At 41.8% G+C, this 21,987-nt stretch overlaps 1 protein-coding gene across 1 annotated transcript in view; it reads left to right on the forward strand.

Moving 5' to 3' along the window:
* postna (periostin, osteoblast specific factor a) overlaps positions 1-21,987 on the forward strand; it is a 71,532-nt gene that overhangs the window by 40,597 nt on the left and 8,948 nt on the right. Inside the window, exons 12-18 of the mRNA XM_053644613.1 lie at positions 8,720-8,850; positions 8,966-9,096; positions 16,178-16,280; positions 17,640-17,707; positions 17,851-17,896; positions 18,217-18,249; positions 19,790-20,041. Of these exons, the coding sequence (XP_053500588.1) occupies positions 8,720-8,850; positions 8,966-9,096; positions 16,178-16,280; positions 17,640-17,707; positions 17,851-17,896; positions 18,217-18,249; positions 19,790-20,041 (764 nt within the window). The remainder of the gene's footprint in view (positions 1-8,719; positions 8,851-8,965; positions 9,097-16,177; positions 16,281-17,639; positions 17,708-17,850; positions 17,897-18,216; positions 18,250-19,789; positions 20,042-21,987) is intronic.

The following is a 21,987-nucleotide window of genomic DNA, read 5'->3' on the forward strand; positions in this document are numbered from 1 at the left end:
GTCTGGGATCTGTGTAAGTACCAGGCCAACTGCAGGTTCTACAATGGCAAAGATTTCAAACAATGGAAATTCTACAAGGCTAAAGTACAATAAAACCAAAATGGATAAACTCAGGTCTAGCAATAGTAGTGATTAGTTACAGGGCACAACTATAGGAAGACTTTCCAGGCTAAATCTGAAACTGATACACATGTATTTACAGTGCTATGAAAAGGTATTTCCCCTGTCCAGGTTTCTTCTGCTTTTGGTTATTTCTCATACTAAATAGTTTCAAATGAAATATAACATAAACCAAACGCAACCTGAGTAAACACTGAATACAGTTTTTATTTATTTATTTTTAAAAAATTATTGAAGCAAAAAAAGTTATCCAACATGTGAAAAACTAATTGCCCCCTTAAACTTAAAATCTGTTTGTGCCACCTTTAGTAGCAATAACTGCAACCAAACACTTCTGATAACTGGAGATCAGTCTTTTTTCAATCACTTACTTCTAGGACTAGGACTTATTCCTGTGCTTTGGATCATTGTCTTGCTGCATAATCCCGTCACTTGTGCCTGAGTTTCAATTTACGGACTGAAGACCAGAGATTCTCCTTTAGGATTTTCCAGTAGACAGTAGAATTCATGTTTCCCTCAATTACTGCAGGGAACCTTTCCAGGCCCTGAAGCAGCAAAGCATCCCCACACTCCATACCATCACACTTCCACCACCATGCTTGACTGTAAGTATGATGTTCGTTTTGTGAAATTCTGTGTTTGGTTTATGCCAGATGTAACAGGACCCCTGTTTTCCAAACAGTTCAACTATTGACTCATCAATCCACAGAACATTTTCCCACAAGGTTTGAGGATCGTCAAGGTGTGTTTTAGCAAAATTTAGATGTGCCTTAATGTTCTTCTGGGTTAGCAGTGGTTTTTGCCTCGCCATTCTTCCAGGGATTCCATATTTGCCCAGTGTCTTTCTGATAGTGGAGTCATGAACGGTGACCTTTATTGATGCAAGAGAGGCCTGTAGGTCCTTTGATGTTGTCCTTGGCTCATTTGTCTTCCTGGATGACTAGTTGATGTGCTCTTGGAGGAATTTTGGAAGGTCAGCCAGTTCTGGGAAGGTTGAGTTCTATGCCAGGTTTTTCCATCTGGAGATAATGCATGGGCGTAGACTCTGCTCAGAACACGGGGGACGTGTTCCATACACTTTTATTAAAATGCAAATTCGTCCCCCACACTTTTCATAAAATGTAAATTTGTACTTTTTCACTGGCCATGGCCAGTCTGTGTATGTTTGATTTCTATACGTGTACATGTGTATAAGTCTTTCCGTGACCTGACGTTGACATGACAATTGGTCACTCCCGTCACGCATCACGCTCATGCTCACTGTCACGGTTTCCCCTTTAAGCAGCGCGCGGGAGAGCATGTGAGCGCGCATGGACAAGCAAGTTGCGCAAGCACCTGCTTTTCCATTGTTGACAATTGTGACATTTTGACATGTACAACCAAGTGTCTGTTGAAACGGACAACCAAGCTCTGCTCACGTCCCAGTGTGCTGACATGACCAGCCAAGTTCAGCCTGCAGGCTCCGCTGAGTATGTCGCTCTGCTTTCCTGTTCAGCTGAGGACGTCGCTCTGCTTTCCTGTTCAGCCGAGGACATCGCTCCACTTTCCTGTTCCGCCACGGACGTCGCTCTGCTTTCCTGTTCAGCCGAGGACGTCGATCCGCTTTCCTGTTCCGCCACGGACATCGCTATGCTTTCCAGCTCTGCTGTGAATGTCACTCTGCTTTTTTGTTGCGCTAAGAACACCGTGCAGTCTCCTGGTTCAGCTTGGGACATTTTGCCCAGGGGGCAGGGACCGCTCCTCCCGGCGCGCCCTTGGGGGGGTTATGTCACGGTTTCCCCTTTAAGCAGCGCGCGGGAGAGCATGTGAGCGCACATGGACAAGCAAGGTGCGCGAGCACCTGCTTTTCCGTTGTTGACAATCGTGACATTTCGACACGTGCATTTGTTATGTTTCTGTTATGTCCCCTCCCTGTTCTGTCATTGGCTATTGTTTCATGTGGGTCTGAATTACCCTCAGCCGTCAGCTATTAGGACGCTGATTATGTTTGTATATATATACCGCGCGCCTCCCAGCACACGGCGCGGAATATTAGAATAGATAGAATAGAATAGAGAAGTTTAGTTTAGTTTAGACTCGATTCGTTACCATAGTTAATCATAGTCCTAGTTTATGTCCATGTTAGGTTCCTTGTTAAAGTTAGTTAGGTTAAACATTAGATTTAGTCCACGCTGGTTTCTCCGCTACCAGTCCCTCGCTGTTGTTTATGTTTCATGTTTGGTATATCGACCCTGTATCCCGTGACCGCGACTTTGATCCCTGCCTTGCCCAATTTATGCCTGTTTGCCGATCGTCTGACCTTTGCATGTTTTGGATTACGTTTATGGTTTACGATTTGGATTTTCCTGCCCTTGTCTCTCTTAAATAAAACTATTCATACTGCACTTGCATCTGTCATATCTCCGTTACGTCACGATAGGTGACACTCACATGAGCTCAAAGCGGCAAAAAACCATTCACTCAATTTTTACTAAGTCGAGCAGTGTAAGTGTAAGTTCTTTTGCCATGTGGTATTTGTGTTATACAATGATAAATAATTTGCTGCATATTTCTTTTTAAATACTTCCTATTTCCATTGACGAATAATTAGCAAGATTTGATGGTTATATTAGACTACCCACAGTCCCGCACAAAAAAAACAGTTTGGCACAAAAAAAACCCTTTGTTTTTATTAAATTTTATTGCATGTTATTGTTGATATAACATGCGATTGTACTGATATAATATCAGGATAGGGACAAATATTTTTCAGAACACCATAGTATATTGGAGTTGAAATTAAACAATGCATATTAATTCAGACTTTCAGCTTTAATGCAAAATGTGTCTTGAAATCAACTGTAGACCTTTTACCTACTTACATGTACCATAACAATAACAATAACTTTCTTATTAGACATAAGATATAAGTAAGACTTATAAGATATAAGTAAAACTACTGTAATATATGTGTAAAGGTGCGTAACATTCTCTGCAGTTACCTAATAGCACCCATCATGCTTTTGCAAGAAATATGCGCTCAGGTCTATTTGCATCCTGGTCTAACGCATTGTAGCGTTCCCACAACTACCCTATGTTGCTTTCTGGAGGTTGGGGTAGGGTTACACAGGGGAAGAGTTTGGAGAGAAGTAACACATGTAATCTTGTAAACAAATATACAGTTGCAATTAAAATTACTCAACTTTCATTGCAAAGCAGGTTTATTGTCAAAATGTACTTTCACCTGTTTGCAGTTAACAAATCAAACAAAAGCAATAGAAATAGTTAAACACAACAAATGCTTCAAGTGGATTCCCCAAATTCAATTGAAAATGCAACTTATAATGATTTCTCCGGTTTCAAAATTATTCAACCACCTGCATAGAATCCCTCACAACAGCACAAATATGCAAAACAGGTGTTGTCTCAAGCACACCTGATGCAACTAATCAAAGTATTCATTAGTTGCACCAGGTGTGCTTGAGCTGGAACACATGAAATACCTGAATTAGCTAGGGGCAGAAAATACATGAAATACTTGGACAGGGCAGAAAAAGGAAGTTATCAATGGCTGCAACCAGATTTCTGAGAAAGCAGGCTGTGAAAAACCCTTCAGTGACTGCAAAAGACCTGCATTAAGACTTGGTGGCAACTGGCACTGAGGTTTAAGTGAACACAGTAAGGCGCCTACTAAATGCAGACGAACAAAAGTTCTGGATCCACAATTAACCTCTAGCAAAACTGAAGGGAGAAACCCCCTGAAATAAACAACTGAAAATGGCTGCGATAAAAGCCTGGAAAAGCATCACAAAAGAAGAACCCAACAATTTGGTGATGTCACAGGCGTGATACAGTTATTGCAAGCAATGAATATGCAGCCAAATATTAAGTCTTATTTACTTCAATTTACTTCAAGACTTATCTGTTCCTATACTTTTGCTCACCTGAAAATTGGGTGGTCTGATACAAACTGTGTTACGCGCACCAAGACTGGGAGACCCAAAGACAGAACACAGACACAATGGTTAGAGTTTCACAGGATTTATTGATGTGCAGTGGAGGCTGGAGTGTGTGAGAAAGGAGAATGGAAATGTGTAGTCAAGAGCAGGGTTCAAACTCGGGTCTGAATTGAGGGCTCAGCTAATGCACCAGCAGGGCAGGGGATGCAGCTTAATACTGAATGCAGCATTGGGGAGCCATTAGGGAGACTGACAGTGCTGGGCATAGCAGGAAGTAAGCCAAGGGAGAGTTGGCAGTCGCGCGAGTGGTTGACCTGGAACACGAAGAGAAAACAGATAGGGTAAATATGGGGAAACTCGGCAAAGAAATACTAGATATAATCAGAAAACAAACGCGAGGCAAGTTGGAAGTGTACCACACTGGTGATGAGTGGCTGAAGAACCAGGGTTTACATGTCAGGGGGCTGACATGAACTGGTTTAAGCTGGGAGACATGAAAGGGTGGATGCACAGGGACCTGGGGAGTTTGAGCTTAACTGCCGAAGGATTGATAATGCTATCGATGGTGAATATGCCTAAGTACTGTGGTGAGAGTATTTTGGCTTGTGTCTTAAGTGGAATGTCCCTGGACAAAAGCCATACCTTCTGACATGGTTGGTAGTTGGGTGCAGGAACCTGACAGTGGTCAGCTAGGCGTCGATTGCTCTCAGCAGAACAGGGCAGAACAGATCTATCTCCATACCTTACGATAATGGTGGAGGTGGGGACCACGATGTCATTCTCCTGGGCAAGGAATAAGGGCAACTGGTAACTCGGGGAACACTCACAGGGGGACCTGCCGGTGGAAGTGCTAGTCAGGGAGTTGTGGGCATACTCCACCCAGGGTAATTGACAGCTCCAGGTGGAGGGTTTATCAGCCGTGATACATCGCAGAGCTGTTTCCAACTCCTGGTTGGCCCTCTCTACCTGGATGTTGGTCTGTGGGGGAAACTTGGAGGATAAACTGACCGTGGCCCCAAGAGCATTACAGAATGCCTTCCAGACTTGGGAAACGAACTGTGGTCTGCAGTCCGAGAAAATATCCTGGGGAATGTCATACAAGCAAAAGACGTGGCTGATGAGGTCTGCAGTTTCTCGGGCAGTAGGGAGCTTGGGAAGGGTCATGAAATGTATAGCCTTTGAGAACCAGTCTATTATGGTAAGGATGATGTTGTTACCTTGGGAAGGGGGTAGACCAGTGACAAAGTCCAACGCAATGTGCAACCAGGGGCGACTGGGAATTGGCAGGGGTTGAAGTAGGCCAGCAGGTGGGCGGTGTAGGGCCTTATTACGCACACACACGGAGCAGGCAGCGACAAAGGCTATGGTGTGAGAGTCCATCGTAGGTCACCAGAAGTGCCGTTTCAGTGAGCCTAAGATGCGATTGGAGCCAGGATGACATGTGAAGTGGGAACAGTGGAGCCACTGGAGGCCTTGGGAAGATGCAGTGTTGGGGACAAACAGGTGACCATGTGACTCATTAGCTGGGTCGGGTTGGGTGCATTGTGCTCTCCGGACTATGGACTCAATCTCCCATGTGACTGCCCCCACCACGTTGGCCAGAGGGGTGATGGTGTCGGGGTCTGGGGTTCTCTCCAGAGGAGAACTGGTGAGAGAGGGCATTGGACTTAGTCCAGACAATGAGTTGCTCAGCCCCCTTGAGCCAGTGACTCCACTCCTCTAAGGACCACTTAATGGCTAGAAACTCACGATTCTGAGGTTGCGTTCTGCCGAGGAGAGGTGGCCAGAGAATAAGGCCCAGGGGTGGGTTTTCTTGTCAGGGCCAGATCGCTGGGAGAGCACCTCACCCACACCCGAGTCAGAGGTGTCCACCTCTATAATGAATTGTATGGCGGGATCTGGCTTGGTCAGTACAGGGTCCGAGGTGAATTGCTCCTTAAGTCTGGTGAAGGTGGTTTCAGCCTCAGGAGTTCACACAAAGGCGGTAGAGGTGGAGGTAAGCTTGGTTAGTGGTACCGAAACTTGACTGTAATCTCATATGAACCGGCAGTAAAAGTTTGCAAAACCCCAGAAACTGTTGAAGTTGTTTCCGGGTGGTAGGTCTGGGACCCTCACTGACCACCCGGATCTTCTCGTGGTCCACCCTCACCCACCCGCTCTCATTGATGAACCCCAGGAACCTGTCTGAGCTGACATGGAATTCACACTTCCGTTTTGGCAAACAGGTGGTTCTTCAGCAGTCTCTGCAGGACCTGACGGATTTGAAGGATGTACTCAGCAGGGGTTCAGGAGAAGATCAATATGTTGTCCAGATATACAAAGACAAAATGTTTCTGGAAATCCCGGAGAATGTCATTGATCAGGGCTTGGAACACTGCAGGGGTGTTGGTGAGGCCGAATGGCATAATCAGGTATTTGAAGTGGCCAAGGGGGGTATTGAATGCTGTCTTCCACTTGTCCGCCTTTCTGATCCAGATGAGGTGGTATGCATTCTGCAGGTCCAACTTAGTGAAGATGGTGGCCCCATGCAGCAGTTTGAAGGTGGAGTTGAGTAGCGGCAAGAGGTACTTATTTTTGGCTGTGATAGTCAAGAGTCAATGCAAGGGTGAAGGGTCTTGTCCTTCTTGTCCACAGTGAAGATGCCAGCACCCAGGGGGGAGGAGGAGGGATGGATGATGCCGGCCATAAGAGACTTTGAGATGTATTTCTCCATGGCCTCCCTCACAGGATGGAATAGTCAACTAGAAAGCAGGGTGGCCTCGGGAAGAATGTAGATAGCGCAGTCATAAGAGCAGTGAGGTGGTAGCAAGATGGCCCGGTCCTTGCTAAAGACCTCTGCTAGGTAATGATACTCACGGGCATGGATGAGAGGTCTGGAGGCCTTAGAGTAGGAGGTGCACCAGCAGACACCATGGGTGGAAGGTCAGATTTCAGACTAGGGCATCCCCCCTTAGAAGCCCCATTATATAAGCCACTTTGGCTTCCTCTGTGGCATGGGTAAGGGGATGCTGGGCAAACATGAGGGAACACTGGAGTAGGAAGGCCTTGCACCTCTCTAAGTCACCCGCATAGGGTTCCGGGGCTGGGACATGGGCCTCAAGCAGTGATGGACTGGGAGCAGGAAGGGTCACCAGAGTAGACTGACTGGGCTTGGGGGCAGATGAAGTCTTGGCCAGCTGGGGGAGGATATGGTTGAGCTGCACACCAATCTTTTGTTGCTCATGCTGGCCCAGGAATGCACCCTGCTGGGACAGCGCTGATGGTGACGGGGCTGGTTCTGCTGGAACATGGTTTCCAAATTGTTCTGTTACACACACCAAGACTAGGAGACCCAAAGGCAAAACACAGACACAATGGTTAAAGGTTCATGGGATTTATTGGAAGCTGTAGGGTGTGAGAAGGGAGTATGGAAATGTGTAGTTGAGAGCGGGGTTCAAACTCAGGTCCACCACATATGAGTTGAGGGCTCAGACATGAGGGAGGCTGATGGTGCTGGGTGTAGCAGGAAGTGAGACGAGGGAGAGGTGGCAGTCGTGTGAATGGTGGATGTAGAACACGAGGAGAAAACAGACAGGGTAAGCACGGGGAAACTCGACAATGAAACACTAGATATAATCAGAAAGCAAATGTGAGGCAAGCCAAAAGTGTACCACATTGAAGCCAGAACAATCTGGCAATGAGAGGCTGAAGAACCTGGGTTTATGTACACTGCTGAGAGATGAGTTGATGAGCCGTAGGTGAGTTACTGATTCACTCTGACTGCTGAGAGGTGGAGCACCATGCCCAAAGACACACACACACTCACAACATGAACACAAGGGAGAGAGACACTAGAAGCATGGGGAAGGGAAAAACAGGGAAACACAGGAAAATGCATGGCCTTCTGGATGGATCATGACAACTGGTCCTATGTTTTATCTCATTTAACACATCTAGATGTAAATACCAGGAAATAAAAGCTGAAATCCTAAATTCTTGTCTCATATCCATCTTTTGATCAAAACCCAAATGTCTATGGTGTATATCACAAATAAACAAACAAACGAGTTGGCCTTGCCGTTCCAGAAGTTTTGGGACTGTATTCTCACTGTTTTAATGGCAGGGTATGCTCCCAAACACAATGAAGTAAACCAGTCCTTTAATCTTTAGTGAACCCTTCCCAGACAACATTAAATAAACATCTGAATCTCAAATGTCTTTTTACACTATTCATGATGGAACAAATGAATCTGAAATATTAAATTGCTGTTTATTTACAATTCTGGCCTCTTAAATATGCCAAAATATAGACTTTAAAAAAGAACAAGAAACTTTTGCAGGCACTACACTAGCCTACTGCAAAGATTTTTGTTTAGATAGAGAAACATTTCCAGTCAGAGATATTAATCAGGGCATCTGTGCAACTCTGTTTGATCAGTTGAGTGTTTGCACTATTTTTTGCTCTACCCATATGTCCTGGCCCCACTGTCTGGTGGAAGAGTGCCATTATAGTCGCATCTATAGTTATATGCAACTACAGTGTTATTAAAGACACAATATAAAGTGGAACCATACTGGATCCATTTATTATCAAAATAGTTTTTGTCTTTTTTTGTTTTCTTTCTCCAAACTTCTCAAATACATAAAAGTAATTAAGGAAATTATTGCCTGGAATGTTATAGAATATTCCTGAAGTTGATGGAGGAAGCAGAACTGACTGAGATGCTAAAGCAAGAGGGATCATACACAATTTTTGCTCCATCTGATGAAGCTTTCAAGGAGATGTCAGAGGATGACATGAAACTTCTCACCAGTAAACCTATTTCTATTTCCTACAATGATGTTGAAACTGTTGTAGTAACCATCACAGGAAAGCTACATTTTTTTTTAACCTAAATGACTAATATTTTTTACACCCTTCTGTTTAGGTGACTTGAACATTTTGAGGACAATCCTGCTCTACCATTTCAGCAGTGGCATCGTCATTAATGGAGGACTAGAAGGTGGAGTGACCAATCTGCTCAAGACCATCCAGGGCAACAACCTGCAAGTGCTTTCTGTGCGTGGATTCATGTTTGGATTTGCATAAAAAAAACATATCCACATCTCATACACAATTTATTTATTTTTCTCATACAAACCACTGATTGGTTAGGTGGCTATTTGCTAGCTACTGCCATAGCTTTTATATCAGATTTGTACATTTAAACTGCAGCTGGCAGTTATTAATCTTATTTTCTATTATATTTAATGAGATGATTATAGTAATTATATATATATATATATATATATATATATATATATATATATATATATATATATATATATATATATATAGTTGCAATCAAAATTATTCAACCTCCATTGCAAATCAGGTTTATTGTCAAAATTTACAGACTTTCAGCTGTTTACACTGAGCAAAACAAACTAAAGCAATTGAGGTAGCTTAACACAATGAATGCTTCAAGTGGTTTCCCCAAATTCAGATGAAAATGCAACTTATAATGATTTCTCCAGTTTCAAATTTATAAATTTATTCAACCCCTTTATAGCAAGCATCTTTACTATTAGTAGAGCACCCTTTTGCTGTTATGACCCGCTGCAAACGAGATGCATAGCTTCTAGCAGCGTTCCTGAGGAATCTTAGCCCATTCCTCCCGAGCAGTGGCCGCCAGTTCAGAAACATTCTTGAGATTGCGTGCTGCAACCGCCTTCTTCAAATCCCAACAGAGATTTCTGATGGGTTTCAAGTCAGGTGACTGTGATGGCCCTGTAGAATCTTCCAGGACTTCTTCTGCAACCAAGTCTTGGTGGAATTTGAGGTATGCTTGGGATCATTGTCCTGTTGGAAGGTCCAATGACGCCCAAGCTTCAGCTTCCTCACAGACGGCATGACGTTTTCTCCTAGGATTTACTGATACTTCAGTGAATCCATCTTGCATTCCACATGCTGCAGGTTTCCAGTGCCAGAGGATGCAAAACAGCCCCACAGCATCACTGAACCACCACCATGCTTGACTGTGGACAGAGTGTTCTTTCTTCATTGTTCTTCCTCCAGACATACTGCTGATCCATTGTGCGGAAAAGTTCCAGTGTTGCTTAATCGCTCCACAGAACAGAATCTCAAAACTTCTGTGGCTTATTTATATGATTTTGAGCCAACTTTTCTTGTGCTTTTGGGTCAGTAGTGGTGTACATCTTGGAGTTCTGGCATGGAAACCTTCTGTATTTAGTATGCACCTTACTGTGCTCACTGAAACCTCAGTGCCTTTTGCCACCAAGTTTTGCTGCAGGTCTTTTGCAGTCACTTGAGGGTTTTTCATAACCTGCCTTCTCAGAAACCTGGTTGCAGCCATTGATAGCTTCCTTTTTCTGCCCCGTCCAGGTATTTCATGAATTTTCTGCCAATAGCCAGTTCAGGTATATGATGTGTTCCAGCTCAAGCACACCTGGTGCAACTAATGAAGCCCTTGATTAGTTGCATCAGGTGTGCTTGAGACATCTGTTTTGCATATTTGTGCTGTTGTGAGGGATTCTATTCAGAGAGTTGAATAATTTAGAAACTGGAGAAATCATTATAAGTTGCTATTCAGTTGAATTTCGGAAATCACTTGAAGCATCCGTTGTGTTTAACTATTTCAATTGCTTTTGCTTTATTTGTTGATTGCATACAGCTGAAAGTTAAAAGTAAATTTTGACAATAAACTTAATTTTCAATGGGGGTTGAATGATATTGATTGCAAATGTGTGTGTGTGTGTGTGTGTGTGTGTGTGTGTGTGTATACATATGGGGAGGGGTGACCGCCTCCCCAGAGCTCCAGCAGGATCCCCACAAGGCGGTCTCATCCCCAGAGCTCCAACCTGAGACCCATGAAGTGGTCTTACACACAGAGCTCTAGCTGGAGGTCAACATGGCGACCTCCTCCCCAGAACTCCAGCATGAGAACCACGAAGTAGTCTCAGCTCCAGAGCCCCAGTTGGAGGTCAACATGGCGACCTCATCCCCAGAGCTCCAACCTGAGACCCACAAAGTAGTTTTTGCTCCAGAGCCCCAGTTGGAGGTCAACGTGGTGACCTCCTCCCCAGAGCTCCAGCATTAGACCCACGAGGCGGTCTTATCCCCAGAGCTCCAGCATGAGACCCACAAGGTGGTCTCCCCCACAGAGCTCCAGTTGGACGTCAACATGGCGACCTCATCTCCAGAGCTCCAACCTGAGACCCATGAGGTGGTCTCAGCTGCCGAGCTCCAGCCGGAGGTCAACATGGTGACCTCCACCCCAGAGCTCCAGCAGGAAACCCACGAGGTCTCATCTCCAGAGCTCCAGCATAAAGCCAAGTTCCTGTCCGAGGTCAAAGAGATGGCCTCTCAAGCCAAGTTCCTGTCCAAGGTCGAAGAGGCGACCTCTCAAACCAAGTTCCTGTCCGAGGTCCAAGAGATGGCCTCTCAATCTTTTGGCGATGCTAGAAAAATCTATTTCTCCACCTTAATAGGAGACAACAAAAACAATTCTAGATTCCTTTTCAACACAGTAGCAAAATTAACTAGGAATAAAACCACTACAGAGAGAAACACTCAATCATTACATAGCAGTGAAGATTTCATGAAATTTTTCATTGATAAGGTTGAAAATATTAGACGTGAAATACAGGCCATTAAATTAAAACCGGACAGTACTGTAACAAACCCATTACATAACAATGTAGCAATATCAGATCAATGTTTAGAGTGTTTTGCTCCGCTTAGAGAGACCGAACTAGCTACATTAATCTCTTCAGCCAATTCATCAACTTGCATACTAGATCCCATACCTACATGTTTGTTTAAACAGATTTGTCCAGGAGTAATTGAACCACTTTTAAATATAATCAATTCTTCCTTAAGCACTGGCTATGTACCTAAATCACTTAAATTAGCAGTTATTAAACCCTTGATTAAAAAACCTGATCTTGACCCATCTCGATTGTCCAGCTATAGACCAATATCAAATCTCCCCTTCATCTCTAAGATTTTAGAAAAGGTTGTAGCAAAGCAGTTATGCTCGTACTTAGATAGGAATAACATTCATGAAATGTTTCAGTCAGGATTTAGACCTCATCATAGCACAGAGACAGCGTTAGTTAAAGTAGTAAATGACCTTCTACTGACCTACGATCAGGGTTGTGTCTCGCTGCTTGTGTTACTCGACCTTAGTGCAGCTTTTGATACTATAGATCACACTATTCTCTTTGATAGATTAGAAAATGTTGTTGGTATTAAGGGAACAGTCCTCTCCTGGCTCAGGTCTTATCTGACCGATCGTTATCAGTTCGTAGCTATAAATGGTGATTTCTCCATGCGTACTGAGGTTACTTTTGGAGTTCCACAGGGTTCTGTTTTAGGCCCACTGCTCTTTACTTTATATATGCTACCCCTAGGTCAAATTATTCGTAAACATGGAATTAGCTTCCACTGTTATGCTGATGATACACAGTTGTATGTTTCAGCGAAGCCAGAGGACAGACAGAAGCTTAGTAAAGTTGAGGATTGCGTAAAGGACATTAGACGTTGGATGTTAACTAACTTCCTTCTACTTAATTCTGATAAAACAGAAATACTTTTATTAGGCCCACGTATAGCTAGAAGTAATCTTTCTGATCACATAGTTACTCTGGATGGTCTTTCTGTTTCATCATGTACAGCAGTTAAAGACCTTGGAGTGATTATTGACTCCAGCCTATCATTTGATGCTCATGTAGATAATATTACTAGGATAGCTTTCTTTCATCTCAGAAATATTTCTAAAATAAGAAACATATTGTCACTACATGATGCGGAAATACTAGTTCATGCATTCGTCACCTCTAGATTAGATTACTGTAATGCCTTACTGTCTGGATGTTCTAGTAGGAATATAAATAAGCTCCAGTTAGTCCAGAATGCAGCTGCTAGAGTTCTAACTAGAACTAGAAGATACGACCACATCACACCGATATTATCAATACTGCATTGGCTCCCAGTAAAATCTCGCATTAACTATAAAATACTTTTATTAACCTATAAAGCACTAAACGGTCTCGCACCACAATATCTAAGTGACCTTTTGGTTTTATATGATCCGCCACGCCTACTTAGATCAAAAGATGCAGGCTATTTGACGGTACCTCGAATAGTGAAGGCTACAGCAGGGGGGAGAGCTTTCGCTTATAGAGCCCCACAGTTATGGAACAGTCTTCCTATTAGTGTTCGGGACTCAGGCACAGTCTCAGTGTTTAAGTCTAGGCTTAAAACATATTTGTTTACTCAAGCCTACCCTGACTAGATTCTGTTCTACTACTTCGCAGTCATAATAATCTTTTTTCTCCCTCTCTCCTTTCACCGAGCCCCACACGAATTTATGAAGATACTAGAGATCCAGATCCTTTCTGCCTCTGGATGGAGCTCAAATCTTCTCTAATTCCAGACTGCTGGGACTACGGCTGCTCCTAAGGCCATACAGACTTCATATAAATCCATAATGAACTTTTTCACACTAACTGTTGTTACCCAGATGAGGATGGGTTCCCTTCTGAGTCGGGTTCCTCTCAAGGTTTCTTCCTCTTAAAACATCTTAGGGAGTTTTTCCTTGCCACCGTCGCCACTCAGTGGTTTGCTCAGTTGGGATAAATTCACACCTTTAATATCTGTATACCATGTTGATATTTCTGTAAAGCTGCTTTGAGACAATGTCTATTGTAAAAAGCGCTATACAAATAAAATTGAATTGAATTTAATTGAAAAGCCAAGTTCCTGTCCGAGGTCGAAGAGACGACCTCTCAAGCCAAGTTCCTGTCTGAAGTCGAAGAGACGACCTCTCAAGCCAAGTTCCTGTCCGAGGTCGAAGAGACGACCTCTCAAGCCAAGTTCCTGTCTGAAGTCGAAGAGACGACCTCTCAAGCCAAGTTCCTGTCCGAGGTCGAAGAGACGACCTCTCAAGCCAAGTTCTTGTCCGAGGTCGAAGAGACAGCCTCCCAAGCCAAGTTTCTGTCTGAGGCTGAAGAGACGGCCTCCCAAGACACATTCCTGTCTGAGGTCGACAAGCCGGCCTTCCATGCCAGGTTCCAGTCTGAGATCGATGATGTGACTTTCCACACCAAGTTACAGTCTGAGATCGACGATGTGTCGTTCCACACCAAGCTCCAGTCTGATATTGATGAGGCGACCTCCCCCATCAAGTTCCAGTCCAAGGTCTCCTCATGCCTGAAACCGACGTCACGACCATCCAGGTTCTGCTCATGCCTGATGCCGACATCACAACCAACCAGGTTCTGCTCACGCTTGAAGCTGACATCACAACCAACCAAGATCTGCTCACGCCTGAAGCCGACATCACGACCAACCAAGATCTGCTCACACCTGAGTCTGTTGACATGGACAAGCAAGTTCTGATCATGCCCAAGTCTGCTGACACGAACAACCAAGTTCTGAGACGCTGCTCTGCCTTCCTGCTCAGCTGAGGATGCCGCTCAGTCTCCTGGTTCAGCTGAAGACATTTTGCCCAGAGGGCCAGGACCGCCAGGGGAGGGGAGTTGGATGTTCTGTCATGTCTCAACAAACCAGTGACTACCTTTCTCATCCTGGACTGTGCCCTACAAACTTGGCCTCCATGGACTGCAATTCCCAGAACATTCATTCATTCTAATCACGGACACAATCACACCACAGTTTAAAAGGACTTTTGAGGCTTTCACTCTTTGCAAAGTATTGAGTGTTATCACCATAACAAGCGTTTGTACCCTGTTCCTCATTTTGATTCATGTTTTTTGATCTCGTTTCTGGATTCTCATTCTCGTTTCATGCCTTGCCTTGTTTATACCTGTTTGCTGATCGCCTGACCCATTGCCTGTTTTTGACCACATTATTATCTCATGATATGGATTTGTCTGCCTGCCTCTCTTTATTAAAAGCTCTTATCTGCACTTGCATCAGTCCTAACCTTCATTACGTTAAATATGTGACAACGACATTCTGAAGGATTTGATCTAAAATGGATCATAAGGTTCGGTGGAGTCCATGCAAACTCGAGTGCACACTGTCAGTAATGCAAAAAAGGGACAATCCAAACACTAAAAAACTTTGAAGATCATGTAAATATTTTAAAGATTCTACTTTTCACTCAAGTGAAAGTTTGTTATGAAATTATTGTTTTGGTTTTTTTTAATGCGAAATAGAAGCATTTTCACTAGTGGTCTCAGACTTTTGGACTCTAAGGTATATAAAATACTGTTAATCTGAAAACGGTAATCCTTGACAAGCAGTGAGCTTTCTTTTGCTACTATATCAGACAAAACTCATGGTCCTGTAAACCTCAGAGAAAGCATTCTGTTCGTGCTACATATAATATCTTTCATTTACAATACGGAAATTCCAGAGGGAATAAAAATAAGCCATTGTTCCTACTTTTGGCAGAGGTCCTTAATGGACCTGAGCATCAAAACCTCCCCTTTGTAAAATGTGTATCTAAAGTTAATAAGTCACATGAATCTGTTGGAAACACTTGGCAAAGTTTTATTTGTTGAAATATTATGTTTCTGTAGACTGAACACTGAATATTATTTACAATTGTTTTAACTGTAGGGGAATCTTATTTCCTACCTCATAGCTTGTGTGTACAATGTGTGTGTGTGTGTGTGTGTTTGCATGTTAAGTCGTTCCACGCTGACACACTGATAAATATCTACCTTCCTGGCAATAAGCTGTCATCACTAAAACACCCATTATGCATCATCTCCCAGAAGATTCTCTTGCCTTCATGTTTCTATCCAAAAATAAAAACATTTGCTACAGGCCCAGTATGTCCTATTTGAGTACTTGTCGTTTAAAAAAATAACAACATATGTATGACTGCTTCTTATAATGTCAATAATAAACAGAAGCCTGAGTTCTATAGTATATGCTTGTTCTCATATTATGGTGCAGAATAACCTCTTAATGCCCTTCTCAGTTATTTGGCCTTGTAGTGTTTTAGTTCTATTGAATGATTGATCTACACTGAAATATTACAACGTCTTCAGTCTTAATATTCATCATCTGAATCACTTTATAAGCTTTATATTGTAAAGTTGTTAAAGGTATGTATATAGTTATTATATTAAATGCAATTAATGCATTCCTGTCTTTTCAGGTTAATAACTCCATTAATGTGAACTCAGTGAATGTGAACGATAATGACCTCATGGCCTCCAATGGAGTAGTTCACGTAGTGAAGAGCTTGCTCTATCCTGCGGGTAAGTGAACAGGCATTTACAATTACAGAATTTACAATTACAGAATTACAGACTTACAGAAGTGCTCTCCAAGAAATTCACTGCTTAATGCTAGTCCAAATAAATCTAGGTGTAAAAATACGATCAAAGTAAAACTCTGTTAGAGTTGGTCCAATACTTTTGTCCAGCAACAAAAACACATCTAGAGTTTTCTTTTTTTTAGTGCTTATATACATATTTGGTTAAGTGGTAGGTCTTATGTCATCCACTATCAGTCGGTTTACCTCCTGAGTGTCAGTACAAAGGAGAGTCTTGATGAATGTCTTCCTTGTATCTTGAAGGAAGACATGCATCATGGCAAGACATTCTAAAAACAGGAAAGGTAAAATAACAGAAGGTTATTTAAGTGTGTAACCGTGGTTCTATGACTGAGTGGAGTCTAGTATAGTAAAAATTGAGTAATCCTGTTTTTTTTCAAGTTGTCACCTGATGATTATGACCCCTCATCCGAAGCCCACAAAAGGTTCCTGTTATGTCGTGGTAATTCTCTGGACATTCTTATCAAGCCAAATGACTCAGGTAGCCTGATGGGCCTCCATGTAGTCATGAAACAATGGTTACATACATAAACTTCCATTCTACTTCCTTTGGTTTCCTTCAAACTAACGGAGACCACTCTTCTTAATGCCACTCAGGTGGTAGCTACAGCAAGCATGAAATTACATTTAATGGAAGAAAGCTTTCTGCTTCAAGTATACTTGTCCAGTCACTTATTTTATGCAACAAGCTAACCTGTCTCTAAACAGAACCTTTTATGGTGTGCCCCAAAGTACACAAACAGCTGCCCAGAGACCCACCAGCTGGGAGTCACTTCCACATAGCCTTTGAGAGTACTTACTGGACACAGGCCTGGGCACATTCTCAACTGCAATCAAAGTTAAAATGATAGGTTTGTTATTATACTGCAGCGATATCTTTGGTAGTAATGCTGGATTAAGCCATAACCTGACATATTTTAATTCTAGTCCCCAATGCAGACACCTACAAGATGCTCACTAACTACACCTATAATTAATAAGAAAATTACTACTCTTTAATATTTTTTTTTTATTTGGAATCTCTGGAAAGAATGAAATAATTATCCAGATTTGTCCTGCAAAATGTTCCATGCATGTGTTTCTTGTATTCTGTAACCTAAAACAATAGTTGGCAGGCATTGAATTTTGTGCAGTATATTGAAACTACAGCTGTGTGTACTGCCAAGTACAATATGCTTGCCAACTACTGTCATATATTTTGCAATCTTACTTTTAATCACTGCCAAGTGTAAGGACGAAATAAACTGAACTTGAATGAGAAACAATTTACTTTTCTTGCCAGATCTACCAGTAGGCCATGAGGATCTGCTTTATCTCCTGAGGAAGCTCATTAAGTACATACAGATAAAGGTACAATAAAACAGCAGCCAAATCTAATACAGTAGAATCCTCTATGCAGTTATTATGAGTTACAGTACATATTCTTATTGCCATTAATTTCCCTACATTTCTACCATATGTTTGCTTGCCTTGTCTGTCTGTTTATCTTTTAGTTTGTTAATGGATACACCTTCAGGGAGATTCCACTCACCTTCATTAGTGAGTTCCTTCTCATGTCAGCATGACCACTTGTCTGGTACAGAACAGTGTTAATGCCCCAATAATGAAGCTCTGCAGCTGCCATACTGCAATAACAGAGTTTACATATCCATTTCAAGAAACCATATATCCACAGGCTATACTTACCTAAATTATCAATATACTAGGAGTTTACTTTCATCTTTCATTGTAAGTAGAGCTCTGGAACCCAGTCAGGCTCCAGTAAAGGCTAATCTAAGTTTAATGTATTAATATTATTATTAGTGACAGATACATTCCTGTATATTAACCCTTTTTTTTTTTTTCTTTTTTTTTTGCAGAGAGGTTTATCACCACTCACGTTATTGAAACAGGTAATGGACAGCATCATGGTGCATGTATTGTTGAGCTCTGTTCCACTTATGGTCTCTTAACAATCTACTACTCAAGTTGTTCACATTTCAATTCAGTGTGTGTGTGTGGGGGGGGGGGGGGCTAAGCATTCCAATTATTCCATGACAATGTCCTAATCCACAATGCGTTAAGGCTCACTGAAATTCTGACGAGCATGAAAATTATATAAATTATATTAGGGATATTATGGAAATTATATTACGAACTCATCTCTTCTCTTTCTGTATTGACCTGTACTTCTCTATGACTTATTGCTACTTGTACTTGTCATGGTCTTGGTCTTAACCAAGAGTTTGCAAAAAATAACATTCAGCAGAGATTTGCTGCTTTTTTGTCATGTGACTTCTTTGTTTTGTCCATTGTCCTGAGGTACCTTGTTACACACACCTAGTCTGAGGCTGGCAAGCTTTCTAACAAACAAATAAACAAACACATAAATAAAAAATAAATATTTCAAATACAGATCAGATCTGTATTCATATTTGGTTGCAAATACATTATTAAGCACTATTATATGTGTTTGTGTATCAATGATATTTCTCCTATCAACAGTAGGCTTTTGGACTTTGGCAGTACTGTGAGTGTGATATTACTGATATAACACGAAGGCCCAGGACCAAAAGAACTCAACACGATGTGTGGTGCTGGACTGGAAAAGGCCTGATGTTGGCTGCCATTCTCTTGGGCATCTGCTCAGGAAACCACTAAGCAAATTAATTAAGCAAAGTAATGATGACAGGAGAGGACTTGCTCCCCTGAATACGGCACTAATCCTGACTCCTGAGGACTTGTTATTAACTCAAGAGTTCAATTTACAGTGCAGAATCAAATTTCAGTGCTTTTGCCAAAGAAAGAGATTTCATCAGAAAAATGGCTCTCAACAAAGAAGAGCATTTTAATGGCAAATATACATTCTGATGTGGCACCTGGCAAAAAGGTTGACTCAAGAACACCATTTAACGCAGTTAAGATAAGATGATTATTTCACTTATCACTCCATAATCATAAGCTGGAAATAGTGAAAAGATGAATAGGGTTCCTCTTTTATTGGAAACCTGTGTTGTGCTCTTAAAACTCTTGATAAAGGAAATACTCCCAGCAACTATGCAGACATTCTGTACCTCCACTTTGGCCAATCCCAGTCGGAACTCGTCAACACTGCTAACAAAACAGCAGATGTTTTTAAGTCCATTACAAGCTGTCTTTAGTAAATTTAAACTGCTTGCACCAAGGCCAAACAGTGTGTTTTATCTTTGTTCCTGATCATTATTAGGGGTTGAGAATGGCTGTTTAATAAGATCACTGAACAAGATTCCAATACATTTTTCCAGTTACATTAAAATTATGATGAATTTGTAAAAATCGTAAAGTACCACCAAGACTCTGAAATATATTTATATAACACTTATAAAAATTGCACTGGTAAAACTTCAGTAAAATTTGCATTAATGAGATCAGAGATTAAATAATCTTTCTTTAATCTCTGCTTTCTTGTTCTAGGTCCTGAAATCAAGGTTATCGAAACTAAGCCCATTATTAAGAAAGTTACCCAAGTAACTGAAACTGGCCCAAAAGTGGACAAAGTGGTTGTGGGGGGAGATCATGTGATCACTGAGTTCAAGCTCACCAAACTGATTGAGACCAAGCCTGTGGTGAAGGAAGTGGTAATTGAGGGAGAACCAAAATTCACCACAGTTAGGAGAGTCATTGAAGGGGATCCATCAGTTACAACAGTTACAAGGATCATTGGAAGTAAGTTTTCTAAATATCACTGCTCATCATCACCAACTAGTTTTTAGGAACATAATATTCCTTCCAAAATAAAAGGTTACATATGTAGTCATGGTTCGATGATTGACAGAGTGGTTCCCTTCAGAAATCATGGAGATGTGACCCCTTATATTGTTGAGTACAAATAATAAAAACACGTCATCACCTTGTGACTATGACCAAACACTGAAAAAGACCCTGTTCTGGACCACCAGAGCAGATTCCTTTGTAACTAGTTGTGGCTGCAAATCAGTCATCACAGGGATTATGCATCTGGATAATGCATCTCTCCAGACAATAACAGAGAACAGTGATGTCATACTTTAACTGCAGAACCTGCTCTCTGACAATTGTACTTGAGCCAGCCAAGCCCACCCAGGATTCGCTTTGCGAAGCATTTGGGATAAATTGGGTCTAACACCAACCTGCACATTCTGTATGTTACATTCTGATCATCATGATGCTCCACTCCCCAAGGGGGGGGACCATCAAGCATAGAGAATTCAGAAGAGCCACTGAGACTGCATTAGGATTTTCTCTTTATGTAAGGCAGCTGTACTAAACTTTTCTGTGTTCTTCATTTCTTTACACTGTTATCTTATTGGTAACAGATCCTGCCCATTGTCAACTGTTTCACCTGTGTTCCAACATAGTAGACATGCACACTCTTCACCTTTCAGGTGCTGTGCAATTGATCCTTCTTTCCATTTCTGTTACTGCTGTGATGATGCAGCAAAGGACCTTACCTTTTTTCTTCCTAGAAGGCTCAGCAGCCATGTCTGATGTTTGCTTCACTCCTTGATGTGAATACAATGTATCATAGCTCTCATAGGATAATGAATAGTCAGTAGCATAAACATATTGCTGTTGACATTATGCTGCAGTTAGGGCAAGGCTTTGTAACTGCTTGTGGAAAATGCTTCAACCCCAACAAATTTGACCACTGATCTTGTACATTAACTCTCTCGGCACCTTGCAGAACAAATTCTTCCTACCACTTCTATATTGAAATAGAAGTGGTTGTGAAAGCTCAACAATTCAGTAAATGTCACAATTTATACTGTTAAATTATTCTTCATCTCCATGAAGCCCATGGCTGTGCCCAAAATTGCATGCTGTAACAGGACCTACTGCATTCGATTCAGTACCTACTGTTCAGCAGTTGATACAGTACATACCGATCAGTACAGTGCTTCCGGAAAATATTCACAGCGCTTCACTTTTTCCACATTTTGTTATGTTACAGCCTTATTCCAAAATGGATTAAATTCATTATTTTCCTCAAAATCCTACAAATATGTCAAGTGCATGTGAAGTGCTGTGAATACTTTCCGGATGCACTGTATAAGTGGTAAGAATGAATACAATCTGGACGTCCTATGCAGTGCAGATTCTGCAAGCTCTTCCACACCAGTACCACTACATTATAAGATAGCGCAGTATACACAGTGTCCAGTGGTTCCATACTGCAGAATCTCGGCAGAAGCATTAGTTCATTCGGGAATTTCTCACCTATTGTTTTATGAATTCTGAGAATTCAGACATACTACTCCTTTGACATACTGCTTTTCCCCTACTGTCCCATAGGGTAGTCAGGATATTCGGATGCTGCCCATGGTTTTGCATGCAATTAGCAATAAACAAATGAACAAATGATTAGCGTGCTATACTTAGGATGAATTGTGGCATAGCAGGGTCATTTTATAGGCTATTCACAGTGAGTCATAGTCATAAGGTGACATCTTTACTATTTCTACTTAACAAGGAAACAAGTACAAAATAATCTCTGGTTGTTCTGATGGAATCCTCCTTGGAGGTCTGTAACCTAAGTAGTAAAACTTAAATTCTATGTCATAGTTTATAGTTTATAGTTTAGAGGCTTGGTATTGCTTGGTATTAACCTAAGTAGTAAAACTTAAATTCTATGT

This window comes from Ictalurus furcatus, chromosome 16 (genome assembly GCF_023375685.1).
Source record: "Ictalurus furcatus strain D&B chromosome 16, Billie_1.0, whole genome shotgun sequence".
NCBI lineage: Eukaryota > Metazoa > Chordata > Actinopteri > Siluriformes > Ictaluridae > Ictalurus > Ictalurus furcatus.